This window comes from Protopterus annectens, chromosome 5.part1 (assembly GCF_019279795.1).
Source record: "Protopterus annectens isolate FY-2018-M chromosome 5.part1, PAN1.0, whole genome shotgun sequence".
Taxonomy (NCBI): domain Eukaryota; kingdom Metazoa; phylum Chordata; order Ceratodontiformes; family Protopteridae; genus Protopterus; species Protopterus annectens.
In genome coordinates, this window is record NC_056736.1 from 554,454,510 (window position 1) to 554,481,134 (window position 26,625).

The 26,625-nt window shown below is 38.9% G+C and overlaps 1 protein-coding gene across 2 annotated transcripts in view; it reads left to right on the forward strand.

Moving 5' to 3' along the window:
• Positions 1 to 26,625, forward strand: part of RCBTB2 (RCC1 and BTB domain containing protein 2) — a 1,132,258-nt gene that overhangs the window by 984,880 nt on the left and 120,753 nt on the right. For both annotated transcript variants that reach the window (XM_044073172.1, XM_044073173.1), the window contains exon 10: positions 17,590 to 17,729. In XM_044073172.1, the coding sequence (XP_043929107.1) occupies positions 17,590 to 17,729 (140 nt within the window). The remainder of the gene's footprint in view (positions 1 to 17,589; positions 17,730 to 26,625) is intronic.

Sequence of the window (26,625 nt, forward strand, 5' to 3'; positions counted from 1 at the left end):
TTAGAGCAAGAAATCTGGACAAAGCCATAAATAATGGAGGGACAAAGGCCCAAAAATAGGGACATTTTTTAAATATTACTTTTACAAACTTAAATTGATAGAATAACAGGTTTTGCATTAGCATGGTTTTCCTGCAGGGTATTAAGTCTGAAACTCAAGTGTCTGTCATTATTTTGTGGCTACAGTCCTCAGTGATTTGCCAGAAAAGCACAATTTTGAGAAACAGACTAAAAATAAGAGGCATAAATTTGGACATTCTGCAAAAATCTGTATAGTTGAGAGGTATGCATGCAAGGCATATCCAGTTCAGAGATATATGTAGCATAATCACGAGTGTGAATTTGTGTGGTCATTAATGTATACTTTCATAAGTACCATATTTGTGGGTGAACATGAAAATATTTTATTTTGGTATGTGTGACAATTGATGCTAGTATCAACCATGTATGTTAATTATAAGATGTATACATATGTGAATAAATTGCCTGTGTGCATACATACACATAGGCATATGCATGCACATTACTCAGGCAAAAAAGCATAAAGATTAGCATATATACATATGGGTTCACTGTGTAATTTCGAAATACTGAAAGCTCGAATTTCAGTATTTCGAAACCACAAAGCCGAAAACCCAACCACAACTCATAAATTCGAAAACATTCAACCGCGAAATTCAAAATCCCGCACCTACGCTACACATGCAGTACACACATAAACATATACAAAACTCCCCCCACAATCAAACAAATACATCTAAACTACATGTAAGAAGGCCCCCCATGTGGTGGGCTGTGCCCCCCACAACCCCCTACTTATATATTCTAACTCCGAGATAGCGCAAACAGAAACAAACGAAACTCACACACACATATCTTACAATCCCTCAAACACACACATAACAGTCACAACACACACTAAACCCCTAACCAACATACTTACACACACAAACTTACCAAAACTAAATCAAAACTTCCAATTACCGCACCACCGGAAGCAGAACTTCAAAATATCCATGCTTCGGTATTTTGAATTTCATGCTTCTGCCAGTTTCATAAATGTGAGTCTGCGGCTTTGTAAGTTCGAAATACTGAAATTCGAGATTTCAGTATTTCGAATTTACAAAGTGGACCCATATATATATATATATATATATATATATATATATATATATGTGTGTGTGTGTGTGTGTGTGTATGCCTGTCAAAGTAAATATTGAGATAAATATGTAAATATGCAGGTACAAACTGAGTTACAAATCATGTTTTACATTTGCTATTACTATTTTAGATGATTTATGTGGTGATGATGATAGTCACCAATGAGTTTGTTTAATGTTTTGGACAAATTCATTGATTATTAATTGCACACACACACACACACACACACACACACACACACACACACACCTATATATATATATATATATATATATATATATATATATATATATGTATGTGTGTGTGTGTGTGTATATGTATATGTGTGTGTATATATATATATATATATATATATGTATATATATACATATATATATGTATATATATATATATATATATATATATATATATATATATATATATATATATATATATATACACACACACACACACACTGTATATAGATATATGCTCAGAACACATTATTGATTCAATTTAGAGGTAGTTACACAAAATGAGGGTGTGGATAACAGAGTGGAAGACAAGGACAGTACGGTAATGTGATGCAGGCTAGTCAACACCCAGATGTACTAAAAGTATAATTCCACACTGTAGGATAATAGCAGAACTGTTTGTATTGTTGGGAAAGTGAATTGACAGAAAACTGTGTATACAGTGTATAAATGTTGTACTACCTGGCATAATATTTTTGTACTCCATAATAAGTCATTATGGCTACATTACCCTTTAATGTTTAACTGACCCTCAGCATTATGTCAGACATTTGCATAGACCTAAAATCAACACACTTGACCATACCTTGTGTGTACTGTAGTGGACATTTGACAAATATGGCAGTCCTATACTTGGACTGAGACAACACGTCCTTGTTTTCATTTGATGCATTCAGGTATGGGGTGTAGCACTTTACATCTTATCAGTGCATAGCAATGAGAGCAGTCACCAGATGGTGACATACTATGTGGGAGCACTGTTCTGTCACTGACATGAGATATGCAGTCATAGCAATGAGAGCAATCACCAGATGGTGACATACTGAGTGGTAACACTGTTCTGTCACTGGCATGATATCTGCAGTCTAGCTGTCTAGACAATACATTTTGTGTAAGAGTATTTCTCATTCAGGGCTTGGGTGTGTTTGTATGGTTTGGGTCATCCAGAAGTGTACTGGCAGACCTTATGTAAATGTTGGTCATTCATGTCCTGCTAATCTTCCAGGATAACAGTACTGCATCTGTACGTGTTTTTAGGTTTTGAACTAAGCAACACTGTGTTATGTGATGCTATCATGTAGCCTATGTACAGACGTGATTTATAGGTCTGTGAACTGCGACCTGCATTATCAGATATGTATCATATCTGAAATTTATAGACATTCAAGAATGTCTAGAATTTCAAGTCTGTCAGTAACACATGTAGAGGCTGTTATTTTCAAACCACATGAATATAAAAGTCGATTGTTTTACATACATGCATACATAATATAGTGTTATCGATGGCATGATATTTTGGTTGCAACACTTAAATTTTACTGCCTTAGTAAAAGTACCCCTGTAATTTACCTACTATAATATAGAAAAGTATATGGTGAAATGTATAGACTGCATTTGATTCAGCTTTCAAATGCTAATCAGTGTAAATTAACTGTACTGCAGTCAAACAGGCAGGAAAGATGTGAAAGTTGAAAACATTTTACCACAATGAATGATAGAAAAAAGTGAGAAAAGAAATCCAGCAGGATGGAATCACTATTAAACAAATAGTTATAGTGTGATTTCCGAAGGACAACATGCAGCATCAGCTAATGAGAAAATACTTTTAGAACAGTGAAGCTGCATGACATTTTTAGAGAAAAGATGCAAAATATGTTATTCTTTTAGAATATTTGGACATTCGTTAGTAAACCTTGTCATCACAATGAACAAAACATGCTGGAGGGATAGGTTCCTGACCCAGACTCCCCATACTCTGGAATAGACTGCCCATACATGTCAAGCAGAGCGCCTCCTTGGCCCTCTTCAAAAGAAACCTTGATGATTGGATGGGAGATAGGAAATTCACCCCAGGGATCACATCAGTCGCCCTGGTAGACAAGGGGCCGGGGAAGTGAATATTGTGGGAAGAAATTTCCAGGGAATTGTTATGGCTAGGCTTGTAGGGCCGATAGCCTAGTACCAACCTATGAACCAATGTTTCTTTGCAAGGCATAACTGTCCAAAGCAATGCTGTGCTGTAAAATGAAGGAAAATCTGTAAGATTATAAAAGCGCACCTACTTTCTCACACATGCGCGCGCACACACGCTAACAAGGAATACTCATAACAGACTGTATGAAAAATAATTGCTGGTGGAGGGGAAAAGATTTGTAGCAACAGGCATGAAAAATACTATTGCCTAGGCTTGAATACTTATTAGAATCAGTTTTGCAAAAACAAATACATAGTAAAGTAGCCGTCACTTCATTGCTAAAGAGGCTCCAGGTCTGTGTGTGACAAGATAGCGTCTCTAGCTGAGTAAAATCCAGTCATTCAGCTAATCTAATTGCTCATGAGTGGGGGAAGGAAAACAGAAAAGGACAAACTGACTGCAACTGTAAGTTCTAAGCACTTTCTCTAACCCCCACTGAGAGTTTGTGTAATTTGACCTGCAGTATGCTAAAAAGGCTCGTTGAAAACCTTGCCTCTAACTGAACATGTGACGTAGAGTACTCAAATGTAAACAAACTCCTCTAGCAAAAAATCTGAGATAGTGCCCCTTTAATTGGGCTTCCATGCAGGACTATTTACGTAATTGATATTCCTTTGTGGTCAGTTATTTCTTCACTGCATTTTTCCTTACAAGTTCTGAAGCTTGATTTCTCTCTTTTTTTTTTTTTCCTCGATCAATTGACTATCACAACTGTCACGGTTTATTTTCTTGTGACAGTAGTGGTCTTGACACTTGTGATGCCACTTCAGACTGGAATGCTGATGCATTTTTCTTGCACATTTGTGTGCAATTTCACTTGTACAGTTTTGCTTGCTCCCTGTGAACCACATAGTACAGGTATCTACTACTTGATCACCCACTTCACCTTCAAGTTGTGAATTTTCCATGGCTCTTGCATTCTTGTATTATCTCCGACCTTTAAATCTATTAATTTTCAACAGCTTCTATCATAGTACTTATTTCGCTGCTGATTTCATTCCAGCATTTATTTTATTTATTTATTTTTTTCATTTTCACAAATCTGCAACATAGATGAGGCAAATTAACTACTGTTCTGTTTTCTGCTCATTTAAACTGGAGGTTTACTCCCTGCAGTGCAATATTCCTGAATTGTGAGAAAACTGTCATTATAGCTATTGTTGCAGCCATGTTTTAATGTTTTTCACTGTTTGGATAGTTTTCCACTTGTAGCTCATCACAATAGTTTTGTCCATAGGTACTAAGGAAGGCACCAGGTTCCAACTCCCATAAGCAGGCTTCTGAAGGGAGGGCAGTATCCACCATGACAAACTCAGAATAAGGCCCAAGACAAAGCATTAAAAGGCTGCTGTTGGCTTACCCTAGCCTAATTGCCACTTTCAGACCTGTACTGCAGCTGTCCTGGCTATGCGTGCCTTGATTTTCCATTTCCAAATGGTTAAATTGCAGGAATGTATTCTGGACCAGAAGAAACGGAAGATTGAGGGGATGGAAGACGAGGCTGTCCAAAAAAGAGTTGCTAGATCTCTGCAAAACTAGCTTTCAGGTTATTAAGTGCACTCTGTAATGTTTCTTTGCTCTAGAAGTCTGAACGTGGGCAAGTACCTCACAGCTTCAAAGGTGTTCACTAGGCTACAACCACAAGGGCCTTTTTAAGCCTATCCATGCACCCCAAATCTCTGGCAAGTTCTGGTACCCTTGGTAAGTGTAAGCAGGGACTTGGGAGATGAAACATTTACAAGTACGGGGCATGGAAGATTAACCATTTACAGGCTGCTTGTGTTTATTAGAGACACAGGTGCCAAACCAGGGATGAATTTCCTATTCCCCATCCAGTTGCTGAAGTTACTCTTGAATTGGGTTAGGGAGGAACTCTGCTTCAAATGGATGGGAGAGCCTGTTCCAGAGATGCGGTAGTCTCTGGGATGCATACCTGTCTCTCCAGCAGGTTCTGTTTATATCACAGGCAAGGTTTAAGTCTTTAGAATGGGTAATCAGTGCTGTTTGTTTTGTAGATATGCAGGAGGTCCGTCAGTCTGGGGTCTGAGAATGCCTTATATGCCAGGCATAGCTCTCCCCTCAAAGGAGACCGGATACAGGGATAGGGCCTTGAATCTGTTTGCATAGGACATGTTACTTATGCCCTGCATTCTTTTAGTGAGGAACCTCTGTGGATATTCCAGTTGTTGGATATGCCTAGTTAGGTACATACCATAGAAAGCGTTGTGCTCAATAATAGGTCTGATGAATGCTGAATACAGTGGAACAATGACTTCTTCAGACGTAGATGTCATACCTTTGTTTATAACTTGCACAACATAGAATGATTTCTTCACTAGTAGACACATGATGTTCAAAGGCTAGATTACTGTATGTGTCTCCAAGTCCATGACTACTGAGTCAACTCTTAGGGGGTGTTTTGTCAATATGATGGCTACAATGGGTGGATGACTTCCCAAAGATACTGTTATGCATTTCTTGGAATTTAGTTTTAATGCATGGCTCTGAGACCAGTTATCTGTCTGTGTCAGGCTTTCCTGGAGAACATTTCTGTCAGTGCGGGAATATATGACTGCTCCTAATGTGCAATCATCTGCGTATTTAGTCATCTAGAGGCTATTGACATTGGCCTTTATTTCAGAGGAGTAAATTCCAAAAAGAAGCGGTTCCAGGACTGATCCATAAGAGATTCCACTTGTGATTGGCCTTTTTGTAGAGGTGGACTCCCCAATTCTAACTTCCTCAGTCCTGTCTGTGAGCCAGCTGAGTATCCACCGGGTGACATAAGGGTTTATACCTAACCTCTGGAGTTTTAGCAATGCCCAAGTTGGGGGGGTATTGTGTCATATGCTTTGTCAAGGTAGGCAGTGTGAACCATTTTGCCATCATCCATTGCTTTGGTTACCTTCTCATAGAAGTCCACTGGGTTGAGTAGGCATGACCTGCCCTTGACCAAACCAAATTGGGTTGGGTCCAGTGTCTGAAGGTTTCTTTTGTCATTACTAATCATTTCCATGATAATTCTTTACATGATTTTGCATACAAGACTTGGAAGACTTACGGGTCTGTAGATTCCATGGACTGTAGATGACCCACCTTTGTGCAGAGGGATGACTGTTGCTATTCTCCAGTCATGAGGCACAAAGCATGTTTGGAGGCTACAGTTAAATAGCTGTTAAAGAGGGTCTGATAGGTAATGTTTCATACTGTTTAGAAGACATCCTGAGATGTTGGCTGGGGCCCATTGATGCAGTGTTCTTGGCCTTAGAGCATTAAGGAGCTGCTCAGTATTGACAGCAGAGGGAGTTATATTTGATATTTCCCAGTAGAAGGTCGAGGGGGAGAGGGATAAAGTTGGAGAGGAATTTGCTGCCCAGTAGGTTTGCTGTACCTTCTGACTCAGTATAGGTAGCTGCATTAACAATAAGCCATGAGACATGCTTGGCTTAGAGAGCAGTCTGCCATCCATGTTAATGCAGAAATCTTTGATGTCCCCTTGGACAAGGCTTTCCTCTTTTTGACCCCAGGCACAGTGTTTTTTCAAAAGACTGAAGGAGAAGGCTGAGGACTTTCTGCATGTCCGACCACTTAGTTTCAGTAAAAACTGCCCTAATAAACTTGATCTTTTCCTGCCGGTCAGTTCAAAACCAAGAGTAGGAAGAACACGAAAGATAAGCACCCAAGAGGGTGGCATGCTGACCCTAAAACCTGGCCTGGAAGGATCCAGTCCCAGGAGCTCAGAAGTGAGCAGACATGACTCAGAAAAGCACCACCCTGACCCCAGCCAGAACATCCTATCCATAACCTCTCCCATCTAAAAGGCTAAGGAGTGCAGGGCCTCCCTCTTCCTAAAACCTTGACAAAATATTATTCGAGACAAATGGGTTTCAAGTGTCATAAGGTTAGTGTACAAGATAAGCTTTGCAGGCATATCTCCAGTTCCAAGAGGACATCTCTTAAGAGGCACAGGCTCCATAGAACTCTTTCCTTTAAAAGAAGTAGGAACAGGGTTTTACTGCAGATTTCTGGGCCCAAGAAAGGAAGGATCCTGGAGGCCCATCGTGGATCTTTCAAAGCTAAACCAGTTTCTTATTTGTCCCAAAATTCAAAATACTCTCCTTGCAAAACACTTTCCCTTTGATAGCTCTTAGGTTGTGGTCACTTTGGACCTGAAGGATGCCTGTCTCCACATCCCAATAGTGAGAGAGCACACAAGATAACTTTGCTTCATGGCGAGGAGTACTCATTGCTAATTTTGTGCATTGTTTTTTTGCTTCTTCTACTGCTCCCACATGTCTGGCTCCAGTAATTGCTTTCTGCATTACAAATAGCATACACATTCACCACTGTCTAGACTCATTTAGGCAAGCACTGTAAAGGAATTAAGTTCTTCACTCCAGTAGACCATGGAATGCCTGTCAGATCTGGGATTTTCACCCAATTTGAGAAGTCCAGCCACCAACCTTCCACCAGAGTGTGCTGGACTCCAGGACACAAAGACACTCTTCCAGATGAAAAGCTCATCTTTCTTAGCCAGTATGTCCCATCAGTCATGCAGCAGGAAACTGTCCCAGCACAGGAACTCATCAGAAAGCTGAGGTATATGGCCTCCTGTACCTTTATGATACCCTTGTTTAGATACAAGAGAAAAATCCAGTAGTGTTTGAAGTGTGTGTGGTGTCAACACCAACACACCTTGTACTTCAATGCAACTGTATTCCCCTGTATGAAGAAAGAACTCCTATGATGAATAGAGTTCTGAAACTTGAACCCAGGAGTCCCCTTTACTATTCAGGCAGGATCCTATGTAATCACTGCACATAGCTTGGATCTTGAGTGGGGAACACATTCAGAAGATATGAGGGTGCAAGGCTAATGAGACAACTCATTCATAAATAAGTATATTAACTTGAAAGAAATGATGGTTATGCACAGAAGTTATGTGGCATTCAAAGAAAAGTGGAAATCAAGTACTCTGTTCATAAGGACAGACAATAACAGTGATGTGGTATATCAACAGGCAGGAGGGTACATATCTCCCCCCTGTGCTATATGTCCATGCAACTTTAGAAGACTGCACAGGAGATGGGACTGTCTTTATTGTCTCTGTTCCTTCCAGGGACAGAAAACTTGTTAAACCATTTCAGCAGGTCTGTGATAGATCCGCATGAAGGGATGCTAAAAAGATTAGTTTTTTTCACAGACTTGCAGACAAGTGGGATGTGCAAGAGGTAGACCTTATTTGCCTCAAAAGAAAATGGACAGAACAGAAAGGGCCTAACATGGAGATAGGTGCCTTCTCCTTCCCCTGGCGAGGTCTGTTTCTGTACACCTTCCCTCCCCTTCATCCCCAAAGTATATCAAGAAATCAGGGAGGACAGACAGAGGGTGATCCTAGTAGCTAACTTCTGCCACAGACAGCACTTTCTCCATGCTCCACAGCATGGCCAGGGAGAAGTCTTTGATATTTTCATTAGATGTGGATCTTCTGTTGTAAAAGAGGGGTAGCCACCATGCACACCCACTTGGTGACTCCCAAGTTGGCAGGGTGAATAAGATTATAATCCTCATACCCGCCAAGACTATTCTTTGCAAAGGACAATGTATTATTTCTCAGAAGCATACAGACCCAGCACAAGGAAACCACACATCTCAAAATGGATAAAATTCTCTCAAAGGTGCCCATCTAAAGGGCAGCAATTATTGGAAGCTCAATTGCTCCGGTCTTATCTTACCTTGCAGAGCTCTACTCTAAAGTACATTCCTTATCCTATTAAAATTCATGCATGCCTTAATTCAGATTGCCTACCTGTGCACCCACCCTACCTTAAAGTAGTTTCTCAAGCGTATCATCCACCTAAGACCCCCTCCACTTCCTGGGATCTAAAACTTGTTCTAGACTAACTATTCCCCCCATTTGAGCCTTTTTCCTCCTCTGACCCCAAGTTCATCACCTGGAAACTGCCTTGCTGGTAGCCCTGTCTGCTAGACGAATTTCCAAATTGCAAACATTCTTGTTAGAAAACATTTCTTAATTTTGAAAAAGGGTATCTATCATGTGAGCCAATCCTTCTTTATCCCCAAAGTAGTTTCAGATGTCTGTCTCAACCAGGCTACACACTTACTGTCTTCTTTCCTAATCCGCAGAACAAAGGGAAAGAGTCTTGCATTCACTGGATGCACACAAGTCCTACTTGCACAAAACAAAGAACCAGAAAAAAATCTGAACAGTTATTTGAACCTTTGCAAAAAAAAAAAAAAAATAGAAGGAAATCCTGTCTGCAAACAGACTCCAAGTGGCTCTCTAATTGCATTGACTTCTGTTATAAGCACCATGGGAAGGTGTCTGATCGGGACTACTTCTGATGATCGACTGTCACATAGCCAACTTTCAAATGACCAAGACGAAAAGAACGAAACTGCAGAAACCTGAACAGCGAATTTCACTAGGGTAAGGAAATACGGGTCCGACTGTTAACAAATCTCACATTGAGGTAAGTATAACCCACCTAGGTGGGGGGGGCTGCACCCCCCTCCAACTAAATATACCTGCTCTGGGATTGCATTACAGTGGAGAACAGGGCACGTCAGACAAATGTTTTACTTACCCTCATTCTACAGTTTTGTTCTTTTCGTCTCAGTTATATGAAAATCAGCTATGTGATAGTCGATCATTAGAAGTAGACCCATCTGATCACATAAAGACTCCCTCCACTAGAATTACAGCAGCTCCTTCTGCCTTTCTAGGACAGATGCCCATGGAGGAAGCCACTTGGCCCTCAGTGTACATTTTTTTCCCCAAAACTACAATTTGGCCTTTGTTTCCAGGGCTTGGGATAGACTCACCTCAGCATCTCATCCTCCCAGTTATGCCCTTCCATACATTCATCCCACCCATGTAAACTCTAGCAATCTTCCCAAAAGTTACTACTGCAACAGTGAAGCACAATGAGTGTTGCAGTAACTAACTGTTCCTTCACTCCATCTCCTATGTTGCTCTGTATAAGTTGAGGTGGATACTTTGCTCCTTGTTAGGGTTTTTCTGCCATAACCAGCTGGCTTCCCTCCCCTTTTTTAAGATTCTTCTCTTCTGGGGACAGTTCTGAGCAGGTTGTGCTCCCTACCAGGGGCTAAGGAGAGGAGGGGCTTTGGCCTGGGGAAAAGAAACAACTGAGGAAATAGCAGCGGCCAGTGACCTTTATTTCCTAATGTTGGATGTGAGAGCAGCTGTTGGACCTGGGGGGAGGAATCAAGTCTCCGGTGTTAAGGCTAGCCAAGGACTGCTGTGATAGGAAATCCCAAAGGTTGTTACTGCAACAGTGAAGACACTCAAAACATCTGCATTTGCAATAAGTAGATAAACTACTGTAGTGTATTCATCATTGTCACAACTGTACTTTCTCTCCAGTAGTCTCTGTTAATTACACTCAAATGGATTTGTCATGATGTGCTTGAACTCCCACTCTCGCCTGACTTCACAAGTCATGGCTTTTGTATTTGGACCACTGTCAAATAAAACAACAGCAGGCATCACCTGCCTTAAGAATATAGGTTTTAATGCTTTAGGAACACTTGCTCTTGTTGAGTCTGTCAACTTTATTATGTCAGATGACTTGGAATAACAGTTTACAAATATAAAATGGCTTCTTTGAAATGAGAGAAATGTGTCTGATATATTTACAAATATGCAGTGTACTTTCAGGATGATAATGGAACACGTCTGGTAACCTCTCTTCTGAAATTCTGTTATGGTGTGCAGTGTAGATGGCACAACTGTCCTGCTTGTTCTAGTCTAGCCACCATTCCTGGCTGCCAAGTCAAATATCTTACTTTTTTTTGCATTTTATTATTCCTAGGTATAATTCATATATCCTGTCATGCATTTGTTTTCTCTGTCAATTAGGACCAAATATTTTGTCAGATTTATACATTAAATCTTGGAAATAGCTTATGACTGGCATTGAGAAAAATATCACCAAGCAGCACAACTCTCACTGCTTAGATATGCAGAGTTGCGCTGCATGGCAGTAATGTGTTTCACAGGGGGGTACCAGGCTTAAAACTGTTGCACTGAAAAGTGTAAATCTCACTCGTGTGCAGTACTGGAGCTAGTGCAATCTCAATGTTTCTGTACTATCTCGGGAATTATTTATTTCTAGGGATAATGAGCTCTTGAGGTTGATATATATAAGTTGCAGGGGCTGAGTGAGTACCCCCTCCCAGTTTAGGTGCAGAGTGACATATTCCACTTCTAAAAAGATCTGTTTGCGGATTTAGCAATCTTAGCTGTGTGTTATACTTGACTGAGCTGTGAAAGTTCCAGTTTGAAGTGCAGCCACAAGTGTCACAAGCACTACTGTCAGATGAAAATAAGAGACTCTGGACATTTGTAATATTCAAGTGACATAGAAGAAGGGGCTCCAGAACTTATCATAACGAAAATGCAGTGAAAGAAGAACTGACCATAAAGGAGGTGTGATCAGTGCTCTGTGGCTTGACAGTTCCATCAAAATTTAATTGGGGAGCTTATCCCTAGTCATGCGTGCACTGCCAAATTGTTTCAGTAGCTAATGTACACCTATGAATCGGCCACCCAAGCAATTTAAGTACCTGCATTTCAGTGCCCTGCCAACTTGAACAAGCATGTAATACAGGCATTTTCAAAGAAACACCCACACACTGGTGTTGGGATATGGGTTTAACAGTGAGCTGCCAGCAGTCAGAGAATACATCCCATGGGTAATGGTACCCTACCCGTTGCTTCCCCAGATAAAGGCATTTTCCAGTGTTGCCACTGGTTAGAAAAGTAGAGGGATAAAGGAGGGGGATGGGTGCACAAAGAAATATACGGTATTGGTGTCTTGAAGGCACAGTTTAGATGCTTGGATAATTTGAAGGGATAGGGGTAATCCAGTAGCCATGAGAGAATACTGCTTCGATTTTACTAGTTCATAGACCACAAAATCTGGCTGCAGTGGACATTGGCAGTTCATTGGCACACAGGATGTATTTCACAGATGTGTGACAAACACAGTGCCCAGTAGAATACTCCATATACTCTGACAGAAAACTAGTTTGTCAGTTGTCTGAGCAGGGGAAACTGAGTAGAGTTGCGGTCATAGCAACTGTGTTGGGTATAGCTTCCCTTCTTCATACAGTGCCATAAACTAGAGGAAGTTCATGCTTCTGATAGTTGTGTTTAGACCTGAAAAACCATCAAGAAGTACAGGTTTTAAATTATCAGCATTTTTTATCACTGCCTAGGTATCCAGTCTTGTCTTAAATATAATCAGATTTACAGAGTATCTAATTTTATCCAGAAAACAATGCCGTAGTCTGACTATCTTTGTAATGTATTTATTCCTATTTCTAGTATTACTCAACAGTGTGCAGAACTTACACAAATTACTAGTTTGAAAATAAGCTGGTTATAATCGTGTAAGTTGATCGATAACTATACAACTTATATTGATGAACTATTGAATGTCATAGAAATATTATCTGATTACCTTAATTGGCTGTGCCTTGACATTTCTAGCTACCCCATTACTGTTGGTGAGAGATAAATTTAACATGTTATTGCCTCTTTTTGAAAAATAACTCTGATGGCACTAGTCCCTTACAGTGACCAAGTTTAAGAAATTCTAAGTCAGAATAAGTAGAAGATGTATATCTCTCTGTCAATTTATTTTGGGATAGCCAGTCACCCAAGAGTAAAGGAGATATAGACATTTGAAATTATATTACATCTATAAATTGTTGATCTTACTTCACATTCATGTTAGGGCTGGAATAGCTGCCACTGACCTTAATTCTGATATCAACTAAATTATTTAATTTTAAAGTCAAAATCTACGAGTCTGAATCCATACGAAACAAGTTACCCTGAACTTCCCCCAACTTTAGATGTATTACATAAACTCTTAATTTCAGTGTAACCAGATAGTCTGACATGTTGGGTGTTGCAAGCTTCTGTGACAGATATAACCTCGGTATTGTCTCAAGTTGCAATTCCTTCCAGTTCATTACTTTTATTAGCCGATCTTCAGGCATTTGTTTAGTCTCCTTTCACAAGGTAATCAAGTTTTCTGATGGCTTCTTTGTCAGATTATTGGCCTAAAATAGTATTTAATGGCTTTCTGACTTTTGTTGTCATCTGTTTGTCCCCTCTCATTTTAACTGAAGATGCTGTTGGTTAGAACTGAACAGACTTATCAATATCTGTGTCTTTCCAGTAAGTTGCAGTTCAAGCAGAACTTCCTCAACCAGTTATTAGTTGTACATGCATAAACTCATACTCGGGCTAAGAAAAGGGAATTTTCACTTCACAATAATTCAGCAATTCTAGAAATACAAAATTCAAACAACTTTGAGAAGATTCTTTCAGGTGGTTTATGGGAACAGATACCAAATCATTAATGCCGATACTGATGATATATTTTTGTATGACTGAATGTCAGTCCATAAAGTGGGCATCATACCTTGTACATCTACAAGTTAAAGTCCTGGAAGACTCCATTGTAAAATCTGTTTGTAAAGCTGTGAAGTGTTGAGAAAGCAAAAGGAAGATGGAATCTCCAAACACACACAAATCTATGCGTTTGGTTTCAGTAGTATAGAAATTTGCTGATTCATTCAAAATTGTAAGTGGGTGAACACCCCCATAGCCACATGATTTTAGTTTGTTGATCATGCCCATTTCAGAGCTTTCAAGGGTAGTATTATTTCGATCCAAACAAAAACAGATAACCAACCATAGCACAGCAAAATATATTGTTGTTGAATGCACAACTCCCAAAGCTTCCAGATATATATAAAATCAGTTTAATTCTTCATAAAACAGATTAAAAACAAAGATGAGCACGTTATAAGAAAGAATGCAAAAAGAATAAAGTTTGGTACTCAAACTATTACTTAATACACATGCATCTAGAAAGTCAACACTTTTAAAAAAGGTGTATATTTTAAAAACACTGTTTTATGTTTCAAATAAGATATAAACTCATGTAACATACCATCCAGTCCCAACCAGACCAAAAGATGCCCTCCACAAAGCATGCTTAAAAAGAAGCATATTTAAGAAAGAAGTTACTTTTATTAAAGATTTCACCAAATATTTCACCTTTTAGGTAAACATGTATTGTTAGGCTGAACAGAAATCCAAGGAATATGTAAATCATGATTTGTCCAAATAGATGCTTGGCATCAAAAATTATTTGAATGAGAACTAGACATGGAAATGTCCCTGTTGTAGTCCAATTCACTTGACTTTTATCTGTAACTTCAGTAATAGGTCGAGTACCAAAAATGTGATAAACTATGCGTACCTTGCAATTAGATATTAACTTTTCAGTTATGTGCTCATTATCCACATGCCAAGCCACCTAAGATACAAAAGCCACTGCATTAAATAAATTGAGATTTCTATGCTTTAAAATTGTCTTAAGACAAAATATTACATTCTGCACTTGTGCTTTGTTTGAATTCATCATTTTGCTATTAAGTTTTGGCATTTCTTGCCAGCAGTCTGGTTAGTATTGTCATCTCAGTGCCTCTTGTGCATTTGGTATTAGGTCTTTTCATTTTTTTTCAACATCATGCAAGTTCTTTTGAAAACACTTGTCATTTCTTTTATGTACATTTGAAAATGTCATTTTCTACACAGATTCTGCAGAGTTTATTAAAAACAGGACAGGACTTTCTGTCATGGCTTTTTTCTTATCTGCATTGCTGTTGGAGTACCTCCTCACGTAGCTCTCTTTTTTTATATATCCATTTTTATATCTATTACTGTTGCAAGACATTCTGAATGCATTTCTTATTTTGTCTTCTTATTTCACTCTTATTTCATCTTTTACACACCCATTTCCTCAACTAAATTAATTTAACCTTGTAGTAGTCATTTGATAAGGTCAGGGTCTGTTGCCTTTAATAGCCTGCCCAGTGATTTATCATTTTATCAAACAGTCTCCTCTGCCTCTTTATTATTGAATCATATAGCTTTCCATAGTCGGTCTTTGACCCCAATTTCAATTTCCATTTCACTAGTAGTGTTTGTAGGAACTTGTGCCCTTACAACGTATAGCTGGCTAATAGGAAATTCTTACTAGGCTCACAGTAATTCTTAAACTTAAGTGCTGCTGTTTTATTTCTCCCGTCTTTAAGAATAGTTCAAGGCTTAAATACCTTTAAGTTTTCTTACCAAGCAGCATGCAGAAATAACAGTATGTTATTCCTTTTAGGCTTCATGTTTACTCAGTCCCTGCTAAAGGAATACATTGAGTTTCTGGATCCATATTTTACACTTTTTTTTATAAACTTCTTTGAAATGTTTACATTCTGAACACTTTTTCTACTGATAATTCTATTTCTTTACTTCCAAACACAGAAACTCTTGAACACAAATATATTCCTTCATTTAGTTTCCCCTACACACACACTTCTGGCACACTCTGACACCTGGATGGGTGAGTAAACAACACACAGACACTGTGGATGGTGACTGAACTTCATAAGGTCTTTAATTAGAATGACCACTTTACATGAAAAGTCTACCACATGATGTGCAACTTCTGTAGCTAGTCTTCAACATTTAAATATATGTACTCCATTTATGACTATCACCATTAGTGCTTTCATGTTGGATAGGTGTTTTGTTTAACCCAAAATATCCAAGGCCTTTAGTCCTGTTAGTACAAATCACTACACCAAACCTTTTGGATCTCCAAACAGTATTCTGACCTTGGTAGCATTAAGGCCATTTCTCAAACGCGGCCATATCAGAGTATCATAAGATTGTATCACTACCCTATTATGCATTAACAAGTGAAGAGCAGTATTTTTGTCAATAAGCAACTTATTTTTGCTTAAATTCCGAAGTTAAAATATGGACAGATGCATAACATATTCCAGGCAAGATAATCTTGTGTAGTATAGGATCTTTAAGCAAATAGCCTGTTTGTGGTCATAAGTGGAAACTGGATACGATATCCTCTCTTCACTCTTTCATCTCTGGGTTGCTGCATAAGGGGCCTCTTTGCTTTCCTTTATGTTGCAAGATGCCAAAACTGATATTCTGTTGGAGAACCAGATCAGCCAAACATGGCAGATTGATTCTTTAAAAACGTAGGAGAAATACTGATTCACTATCTGGTTGTCAGCTGGATTAAAAAGTGCATAATTGATGCATAGCAGATCTACTGCAGGTGATTTTATGCTTCACAGCTACATCTTTGGCTACTTCAGTGATATTTCATTCATATTTGACTCTTAGAAAATGCCTGTATAGCTACAGTTTATTTGTGCACATATTTACCAGTCATTGTAAATGTAACATAATGTTGCTGGGGAAGGATCCCTTTTGGTAGGGATGTACTACAGTGAATCCTAAAAACAGCCAATTTGCAACTTTCTGTAGTTGATATTTTTTAATTATTCTCCTTCCCTTGTTTTTGATTACTGATTGGGACTGTCCATCTTATGTTTTGGATCTCCTGCAGAAGACATCCTAAAGAAAGATACAGAAGTTATGTGAGGAAATGACCATACATTTTAGTGTCTGAGGGTTTTTCTTTTAGCATAAAGTTTCCTATCCACTTAGCCTCCCTCTTGGCTGTCTGGTATATTGCCATTACTGGAGGGTTGTAAAATGTTGGACTGGTCACGTCCCTTGCTTCGTAGAGATGAGGCCTGCTTTAGGCAGCTGAGGAAAAGTCAGATTGGGAAAGAAATGAAGTGTAAACTGAGGCACCTCCCATTGTAAAGAAATGGTGGGTGTTATTGACAGAGCAGGGACATCGGACTTGCTGTAATCTGAGGCTTGGGCTTGTGTTCCATGCTCTGGATTTGCTGCACGTGACACCATAAAATCAGCCAGTATGAATTCACATAACTTCTCTCTCTCTTGTTTCTGGTACCAGTTTATATGTAATATAATCATCCTGAATACATATTGTGCTTAGTTTACAGAATAAACTTTTATTTAATAGCTTAAACATACAGAATAAGGAATATCCGTGATGTTGACCTTGATGGTACTGATTTTTCAAAATTTTGGGGGTGATTCTGTTAGTCAAGCACTACTATTGACCTGATGACATAAGTCATTCAGCGGTATGTCTATTTCGATAATCTCCTTAGTAGCTCTATTTAAATAATTAAATAGTGGGTTATGATGCCAGAAGTACCTGTGTAACATGCTTTTTTATTTTTGTTTTCAAAGGTGTGAGCCATTTCGTTCCATATTAAGTAACTTTAATGAGGAAGTACTGGAAATTAACACTTTTTCCTATCCAGTATACCGGGCCTTCTTGGAGTACCTGTACACAGACAATATCAGCCTTCCGCCAGAAGATGCAGTAGGTAATTTTGCACTGAATTATTAAAAGTGCTGCAAAACTCTGTTACAAAATGAGCACAGTCATCATTAATAACTGACCATGCAGAAGGACTACTGGTTAATGAAGTGAAGAAGGTGACCAGTGTTTTGCAGAGCCTGATGAAACTGAAGTAAAAGACGCCAAATGTGAAAAGCCACAACTTTGTAAAAAAAAAAAAAAAAAAATGTATGCCAAATTATTCACATAGGGAATAATAGACAAGAGTCTAGCTTGAAAGAATGAGTGCAGAGAATGAAAAGTGACCTTGAGCTATGCCCTTAGAGGCATGTGATACTGTAGTAAAACTCTGAGATGCTGTGAAACGCTGTTGCAGTAGAAGAAAGGCAGCATTTTTCTAAGTAAAGATTGTTACCTGGGCTAGTCCTTCTGGATTAAAGCTCAAATTGTCAGGTATTCCTTTAATGTCCAGACTACTAATGCATAATATAAATGTTCATCAAAATAAAATAAATGAACACTTATGAGCTGGAGGCCAGTCTTTGACAGCCTTTTGATATTTTACTGTTGTGGTTATATATGTGAGCTTTGCAGCATTTTGCTTCTTGCTAAATATTTTTTGATGTCTGTAGTGCCCTTCATTAGCATGTGTTTAACAGAGAGAAAACTCTTCCATGGTAGGCATTCTTTTTTTCTAAAAGAAAGAAAATCGAATAGAATGCCATAATAGGACTGCCACACTCTTTTTTGCTGTTAACTGTAAAGCCCACAGATCTACTCAATATCTTGCTTGATCTCTTTCTTCAGGCTAGGGGGCTCCTGTGCCTGATTAAGAGGTCCAAGCTGATTGCCTTTGTTTACTTTCCTGTCTCAACATTTCTTTGTATTTTATGTCTTAACTTTTCACCAGTCTCTTGTCATGTCTTGTCATTCTTATACCTAGTTGGAAATGCTAGCCCCTTGGGAGAATGTGAAGAAAATCACACCAGCTTGTCCTGTCTTAAACTGATGTAATGTCACATAACACTAATATGCAAGTCAAAGTTACATAACGCAGGGGAGTGTGACTACTGAAGCTATGCAGCAACATTATGTAAAGATCAGCATGTGATGTAAACATAAGTGACCTTTACAGTGAAGGTAAACTGTGAAGACAGGAGACCAGGCTATGATGTAATGGTTTGTAGGTAAATACTAGACTATTTGTGTGCCGATTGTTACAAATCTAGCTAGTGGTTAGAACTGAACGTTGTACCTTTTATCTGGGAGGTAGACCGTCACCATTATACCAGCCCTGCTATCAAGGAATGAGTTTGGTTTATTAAACATGCAGTAAATGATTTAGAAATATTGAACATATATTTTTAATAGAAATTTTGACAGTGGTGCTTGAGAGGTGATATTACATAATGTTTTGTTTCAGAAGCCTTAACTGGGTGTTTTACAACCTCTCCTTTTAGGTGATCCTACAAATAGGAAGTAGATCTTCAACAGAAGTTTGATGTACAGTAAGCTAAGGAAATGCTTAGTTTGTTTGTTTCTTTCGGCTTTTCCCGGTTAGGGGTCGCCGCAGCGGAGCTCCGGACCGCTAATGATTGGCAGTAGATTTTGACGTGCTGGCTTGCCGGGCCTAACGCACAACCTTCAACGAAGGAACGCCCACTCACGCATGTCGTAACACAGAAGACTCTCTAACTGAGAATCGAATGGGCAACGTCTAACTGTGAGGCGACAACGCTACCGCAGCACCACCACGCTTAGTAATTGTTTTTATTCACTGATCTGTTGGCATCTGAAAGTGCCACACACTGAAATAGTGGAGACTAAAATGTTTCAGTCCTGTGTGGAAGTATGGAATTGGATAAAAGATCATAATTACTACTCTGAGCATTAGAGAGGAAATCTTTGATAGCTCATCACAGAGGATTAAGAACAGTTATGGCAATGCAGTTAGTTTTGCTTGTTTTACCCATGGTGGAAATGTTACTGGTCCCCATAACTAAATTATAGATGAACTGTGGATAAAAATGTCAATTAAGTAGGATTCTGTCATGGTTTCTGGCTGTATTACAATGGCATTATTAAATAAAAAAGCTAACATTTTTAAGCAATGTCATTGTATAATCCAGACTTCACGTTTTACCTCTCTCAGATGACGCAAGTCTGCTCATTCTTATGTAGGTGACAGTGCGTTCCTACTGCATGGTTTTTAGTGTATTACTTAAGTGTGGTACGTAGTGCAGGTATAGGAAGTTTCCAGTATGAAGGAGGGGTATGTCCTATTTTCATCTGTATCATTTAGATGAATTTTAATTCATTCAAATAATTTGCAGGGGAACTGTGTTTAAAAACATCTTGTGAATTTTGTGACTAGGAAGTGTGAAAAAAGCGCACCTCTTCTGCTGTTTCAGTAGCCACATTAACCTCCGTTTCGTTGTGCCTGTCAGACTTGGAATATAACAGACTGTACCTTCCTTTTGGGGTGTAGTATACTTCAAATGGAATGTAAAGCCATCAGGGCCATCTTAAAAGCATTATTGGCCCCCCAGGCAAAGCAGTTTACTTGAGCCAAAAATGGGGCATTTCTCACACACACACACACACACACACACACACACACACACACACACACACACACACACACACACGCGCACACACACACTGTTCAGTTAATTGACATTTTAGAAAGGCTGCATTAGGAGAATTGATGTTTCAGAGGATCACTCTACTGTACAACGCTTTCTAATATTTATAATTTTCATAATTCAAATATTTATAATTTCATATAGTGTAGTGTTTATTTATTTATTGACAGCAAGTCACTACATACATAGATTAGCATGGGAGCACCTATGCTAGTGGGGCCCCCCCGATCAACTGCCCACTGTGCCTGTGCGTTAAGACAGCACTGAAAGCTGTTCCATTGTATAGTAGCAGGCTTTATCCACTAGTTCTGAATTTGATTCTCTCTATGCTTGAAAACCAAGGACTGCTCCCATGTTCCCTGTAAAAACAGACACATCTGCAACACTTGGTATAGGCATACAGGTCAATTATTTTTATTTATTTAACATTTGTTGACCGGTAAACTCCGACTAGGACAGAGCCTGTTTTCAGTGGAGGCCCTGGGCGACACTCTCTAGATGCATGTCTTTGGAATGTGGGTACCCAGAGGAAAGCCCACACGAATGCAGGGAGGACATGCAGACTCCGCACAGAAGGCACCCCAGCTAAGAATCGAACTGGAGAACCTCTTGCTCTGAGGTGACAGCATTAACTGCTGCACCACTGCGCCACCCTTGTGCACTATTTTTAAGAATGTTTTTGGTTGTAGTACTCATTTATATAGTTCACAGTCAGAGTTGATGATTTTGTGTCTTCATTAGATGCAAAAGAAACTGATTAGCAGATTTTATTAAATACAAATCACTCCCCCATAGTTTGAATAACCACATTACTATTAAGTGTAATTCAGAACTGTGCTCCAAATTAATTATTTATAATTATTTATTGCTATAAGCAGAAAAGTGACTGATTAAAGTAGTCAGAAGGTGCTATGTAATTGAAATATTTAGTACCTCTTTTTTGTATTTATTGTTGAGACAAACATGAAATTTTATATGTACTAAGGAATGTCGTGCCAGTTTTTGGTTTACAGTTTCCCTACAGCATCCTTACAGGTGTGGGTTTTTTATGTTTGAGAAAACATTTACATTATCTTTGCCATCTTGAACTCTTTGTATTGTACTTTGAAAATACACCTAGTATGCAGAAATTATTGGTACATTGTTTAAGGCAGCAAAAGGTATAGCAGGGAATATTAAAAATAAATGAGCCCCAAACAAAATACTACCAAGAAATTCTAGAATATTAGAAGTGTTTAAGCAATTCTAAAAAGTCATTATATGCTACAGTGCATAAAAATAACATTTGACAAGGTATGGAAAAATACATAGATTACATATATCCAGAACAAATACTGAACACTTGAAGAAAAAATTGCCCCAGTAAAGTTAAAGGATTACAAATCATGGTTATAAACTGCATTGAAAATGGCAAACCAAATAGGTAAAATCTTACCAAGCTTAATAGATTTGGATCTGTGGGTTCAACAAACATATAATAATGTTATGAAATTTGCCAGTCTTGTTGCCAAAAACGTGTTTGAGTAAGTTAGAAATATGTGGAAGTAATGTTAACGAAATATGTATTTCCAGAGAAACTGGTAGAGTAATGTTAAGTGTCCAGAGTTTCATTTGCAAATATAGAATCTGGATTTGATGTCAGATTCTCTGAGTTTGTGGGGAAAGGGGAACCCATTGTCACCCTTCATTTTTTGCCCTTTATTTAGAACCATGGCAACACAAGCAAGACTTTCACAAATGCAGGGATATAACTGGTCAGGGAAATAGATTAAAACTACATTATTCACTGATTTTCTTTATTTCACTAATACGTAACAAAACCTTTTCATTAATATGTGATTAATTAGCAAACTTTCAGGCTCTGTTGCTTGACCGAATCACCTAAAGCCATATTTTACACAGTCAGGTGGCTAGCCCTGCCACTGCAGACAGTCTGTGATCTGTATTCTCCTCTCTTGAGGATACTGTATACCACAGTAGATGCCCAAAACAGTTGGCCTGTACAAGTCTTCCCCCATAAGGCACCACATAGTCTGTGGTGCTGCCCACAGCTCTATTTATTGGTGAGTTTGAGATGGAAACACTCAGCCTGTTTTCAGAGGTGGGAGCAACCCCACAGAGGCTCAGGAAGAACATGCAAACTCCAAACAGGCATTGGCCGGAGGTCAGGATCATACCTTGTGCATAGGAGGTGAAGACCTCGACCATTATGCCAACTGATCTCTCCAGGCTCTATTGCATTATAAGATAAATGAAGGGAAAACCAAGGCCCTTTCAGTAAATTACATCTGATTACATGTACTGATTCAGACATACCCATATTTAAGTGGATGTGAAAAATAAAATATTTAGGAGTTTGGTTAACAAGACTAGTAGTATTGGCAGCAAATAGGGCATGAGAAGTCATGAAACAAAAGACTAGGCAAGCTTAAGACCTGAAGGCTGATGTCATTGATTTGCACAATAAAGTACAGGCTCTAAAAATATTTATTGCTCCACTAGTATTTTATGAAATCAATTTTTCAATACTGTTCCCCAAAAAGAAAGGAGAAGTTAAATAGCATTGTTGAAAAGGAAGATTATGGGAAGCATGTGAGAGTTACCTGAGAGGAAGCTACTGATGTTTGTTCAGATGAGAGTCTGGGATTACTAAATCTGCAGTTATATTATTATAATGCAGTATAATCACATTTGTTGTATCCTGTCCATTTTTGAATAATATAAACTATAATGGAAGGAAATTTTTCTTGCAAGATACATTGCCAAAGGAGCTTGTCTTCTGAACATGGAATGATAGAAAAGTGGAAGGTATGACTGCTGTAATTGATAGTAAAAATATTAAAGAAAAATGAACTAAAATCATTGAGACAATAGATGTCCTTCCATTTCACTGTTGCAGTATTCCTTACAATAGGGATCCCCGGCCAATACACCAAAGCCTTTAGGTTGCTTAAGGTACACTGTACAGTATGCTGCCTCCATATAGCGTAGGGTATAAAGATGACGTCAAGACATACCATCTTCAGAACTACTTTGCCACCAGCCCGAACACCATATTTTATTCGTTGGTACAAATCTCCGCTTCATTTGCTAGTTCACCAAGCTGTTTTCAGATAAGTGCGCCATTGGGGGTTTTGCTCTTATCTTTTTTTCTTTTTGTTGTTGTTGCTTGTGGGGCTCATGTCATCCAGAAAGGGTAAATTCCTGTGCGGAAGACAGATTCCCTATGAAGGTAGTCACAAGCAGTGTTTATTTTGTCTCATTGCTTCCCACAGTTGTACATGTCCTCTTCCATTTGTCAGGCTTTTGCCACAAAGACTTTGCATAGTCAGCTTTGCTCTTTGGCCCTCTAATTAAAGAACCAATATCTTAAGATTTTAGCAAAAGACACTTTGGAAGGAACTTCCTGCTCCAAGGGTCAGCCATCTGCAAAGAAGGCAGCCAAGAAATCTGGGTCCCATTCTTCCTCTGTACCACTAGACCAGATATCTCTCCCAAGACAAGGGAAAGCCTGAGGGTCACCTGGCTCCTTTATTGGATTCCTGTGCTGCAACCGCTTTGGAGGCCAGCATGGATCTGACCTCACGCACATCCCTGGAGGCTTTGCAGACTTCAGCTTCAGATGTTCAGGGGAAACCACCACTGATTATTACCGAAGGGGCCTAGGGGTGTTCCTCAGTGTTTGGTTTGGAATGAAGTACCAACTACCATTGTAGAATGCCATCCAGAGTCTGCGCCTTAGTTTTACAAGGCAGATGCCTCCACTGAAAAAGTAACAAAAAAAAAAACATGTTTCTCCTTCTCCTAAGGACCCTCAGAATGATTAGCAGAATTTCACCCAGGGGTTATTTAATGCCCTCATGGCTTTGAACATCCCTCAAGGTGCTTCAGTTCCTGCTGCACCTTGGTCCTGCACTCTGCTTAAAAGGCCTAGAGAAGAGGATTCCTCTGAGGAGGAGGTGGATTCAGATGAGAAATCCCTTGCTTATTCTTCTATTATGATTAATAATACTGAGGATTTCGGCGCATTTTGTTCTTATAGAATAAACTATTTTCAGCCCTCGAGCCATTATTCTGGATTGGATATAAAAGCTTGCTTCTTAAAATTTTGAGAGAGGTGATATTGATTAAATAACATAACGCCCAATAGATGTCATACGTGCTTATGTTTTTTTTAGTACAATTAAATATCGTCAGCTTTTGAGCCGTCATTTTGATTTTGTAAACGTGAGTTCATGTGACATGATTAGCATTACTAATTTTCTTTATTACACTAAATACATACAAAAGCTTTTAAGGTCAGCTGAATGTTGATCTTTAAGGTTATTTTAACCTGAAATTGCATTTTGTACTTTTCAAAACATGAATTATATGTGAGGCTTTTGCTTCCTGATTATTTAAATTATTATAATCCTATTGGATAGAATAGGGTAGGTGTGTAAAAATAAATGCTTCCAATTGGATGAATCTCTTTGTAAGTGGATTGGATGAGGGATGCTTTATCTTGGCCCATGGTATTCAATTGTGTTATGAATTTCATTGGCTATTTTAAATTGGTGTGTGTTGATTATTCATTGGTTGCACATTTTTTTAAAAGGATGTTTAGTAATGATTTGCTTTATCTGATATTTGCGAGACGAAATCCTGTGTGCACGAATAAAGGGATTTTATACTTTCTGCAACAGTGGTGTTTTTATTCATTTCTAAAGGAGAATTCTTGGTGTTTTATTATTCCAGCTGTGGAGGTAGTCCAACGTGTTTGCATTGTTGGTTTCTTCATGGTTTATCTATTTCCTTGGTGGGTTTTATAGGGTGCCTGATTGCAAATTTCTCTCTAAATGTCCTTCTGCTGACCTCTCTGTGGTGTCTGTGGCATCTAATAAGCCATCTCAGTTAATGGCTTCTATGAAATTACTTTCTTCTGATAAAGACAGCAGAACTATGGAAAGGCTGAATAAGAAGGTTTATACCTCAGCTACCCTTGCTTTTAGGACTGTAAATTGTCAGACCCATATGTCAAGTTATATTTTAGCTCTTCTTTCTCAGGCTTGTCAAGTAATTTCTCACCTTTCTGATTCTGAGGAAAAGACTTCCTTGTTAGGAACTTCTCAGGTGGCTCGCCATTCTACTAGGTGCAGTTATGATGCAGCAGATGATGCTTCTGTGATGAGGAGATGTTCCTGGCTTCAGCTTCAACCTTTTTTTGCCTGATAATATTAAGGCTAAGTTAATGGATGTTCCTCTGGATAACAAACACTTATTTGGTGCAGCTCCTGCTGACTTAAGTCTCTTCAGGATAAAAGCAAGGCTTCACAGGACATAGAACATGTTTTTGTCTCTCCTGTGCCTAAATTTCAAAGGAGTTTCTCTAATAATCCAGCCTTTGTTCATAGGTAGTCTTCTCCTCTTCCCAAGTGTAAAAGTGATGGGAAATTGCTCCTCCTGCTAAATCTACCCAGGCTCCTATGACACAGAAATCTTCTTTTCCTGACAAACCAGGTGCTGTCTGGCTATCCTGTTCTTCCCAGCCACATTCCTCTTTCTCTTCATCTTTCCCAGTCCCTTCCTGTTTGGTTAAAGATTACTTAGGATTCCTGGGTTCTGTCCATTATCCACCTAGGTACTCCATGGTCTGAAAATCTCTTCCTGCCTTTCATGGGCATTCCTTAGCCCCTTCAGGAGAAGTTGGTATTATTTCCCAAGTGTGCTTCAGAATCTTTTGACCCAGGGAACTATTCAGAAAGCTCCAGTTTCTCAAAGGGGGAGGGGGTTTTGTTCCAGAATGTTCTTGGTCCCCAGGAAAGAAGGCAGTTGGAGACCCATTCTAGATCTGTCTGACCTAAACATGTTTCTGTAGGTCCGTGCCTTTTGGATGTTGTCCCTTCAGACTTTGCTCTCTCTGCTGCTTCCTCAGGCTTTTCTAGTGCGGCTGGACCTCAAGGATGCTTATCTTCGTATCTCTATTCATCCCCTTTTCAGGAAGTTTTTACACTTTTCTGTTTTCTGGCATTTTCAGTTCTCTACTTTGCCCTTTAGCCTTTATACTGCCCTAAGGGTATTCACCAAATGCATCACTCCTGTGATTGCTTTTTGCAGGCTAGGAGGAATACAGGACTTTTCCTACTTAGACTATCTCCTTTTTCAGGCATCATCTCCAGATATTCTACTGCAGCATCTTCACTTTGTCATTTCTGTCTTGAAAAGCTTGGGTTTCAGTGTAAATTTCCAAAAGTACTTTGTCTCCTTCACAGGGTCATGTATTTCTGGGGTGCTGTT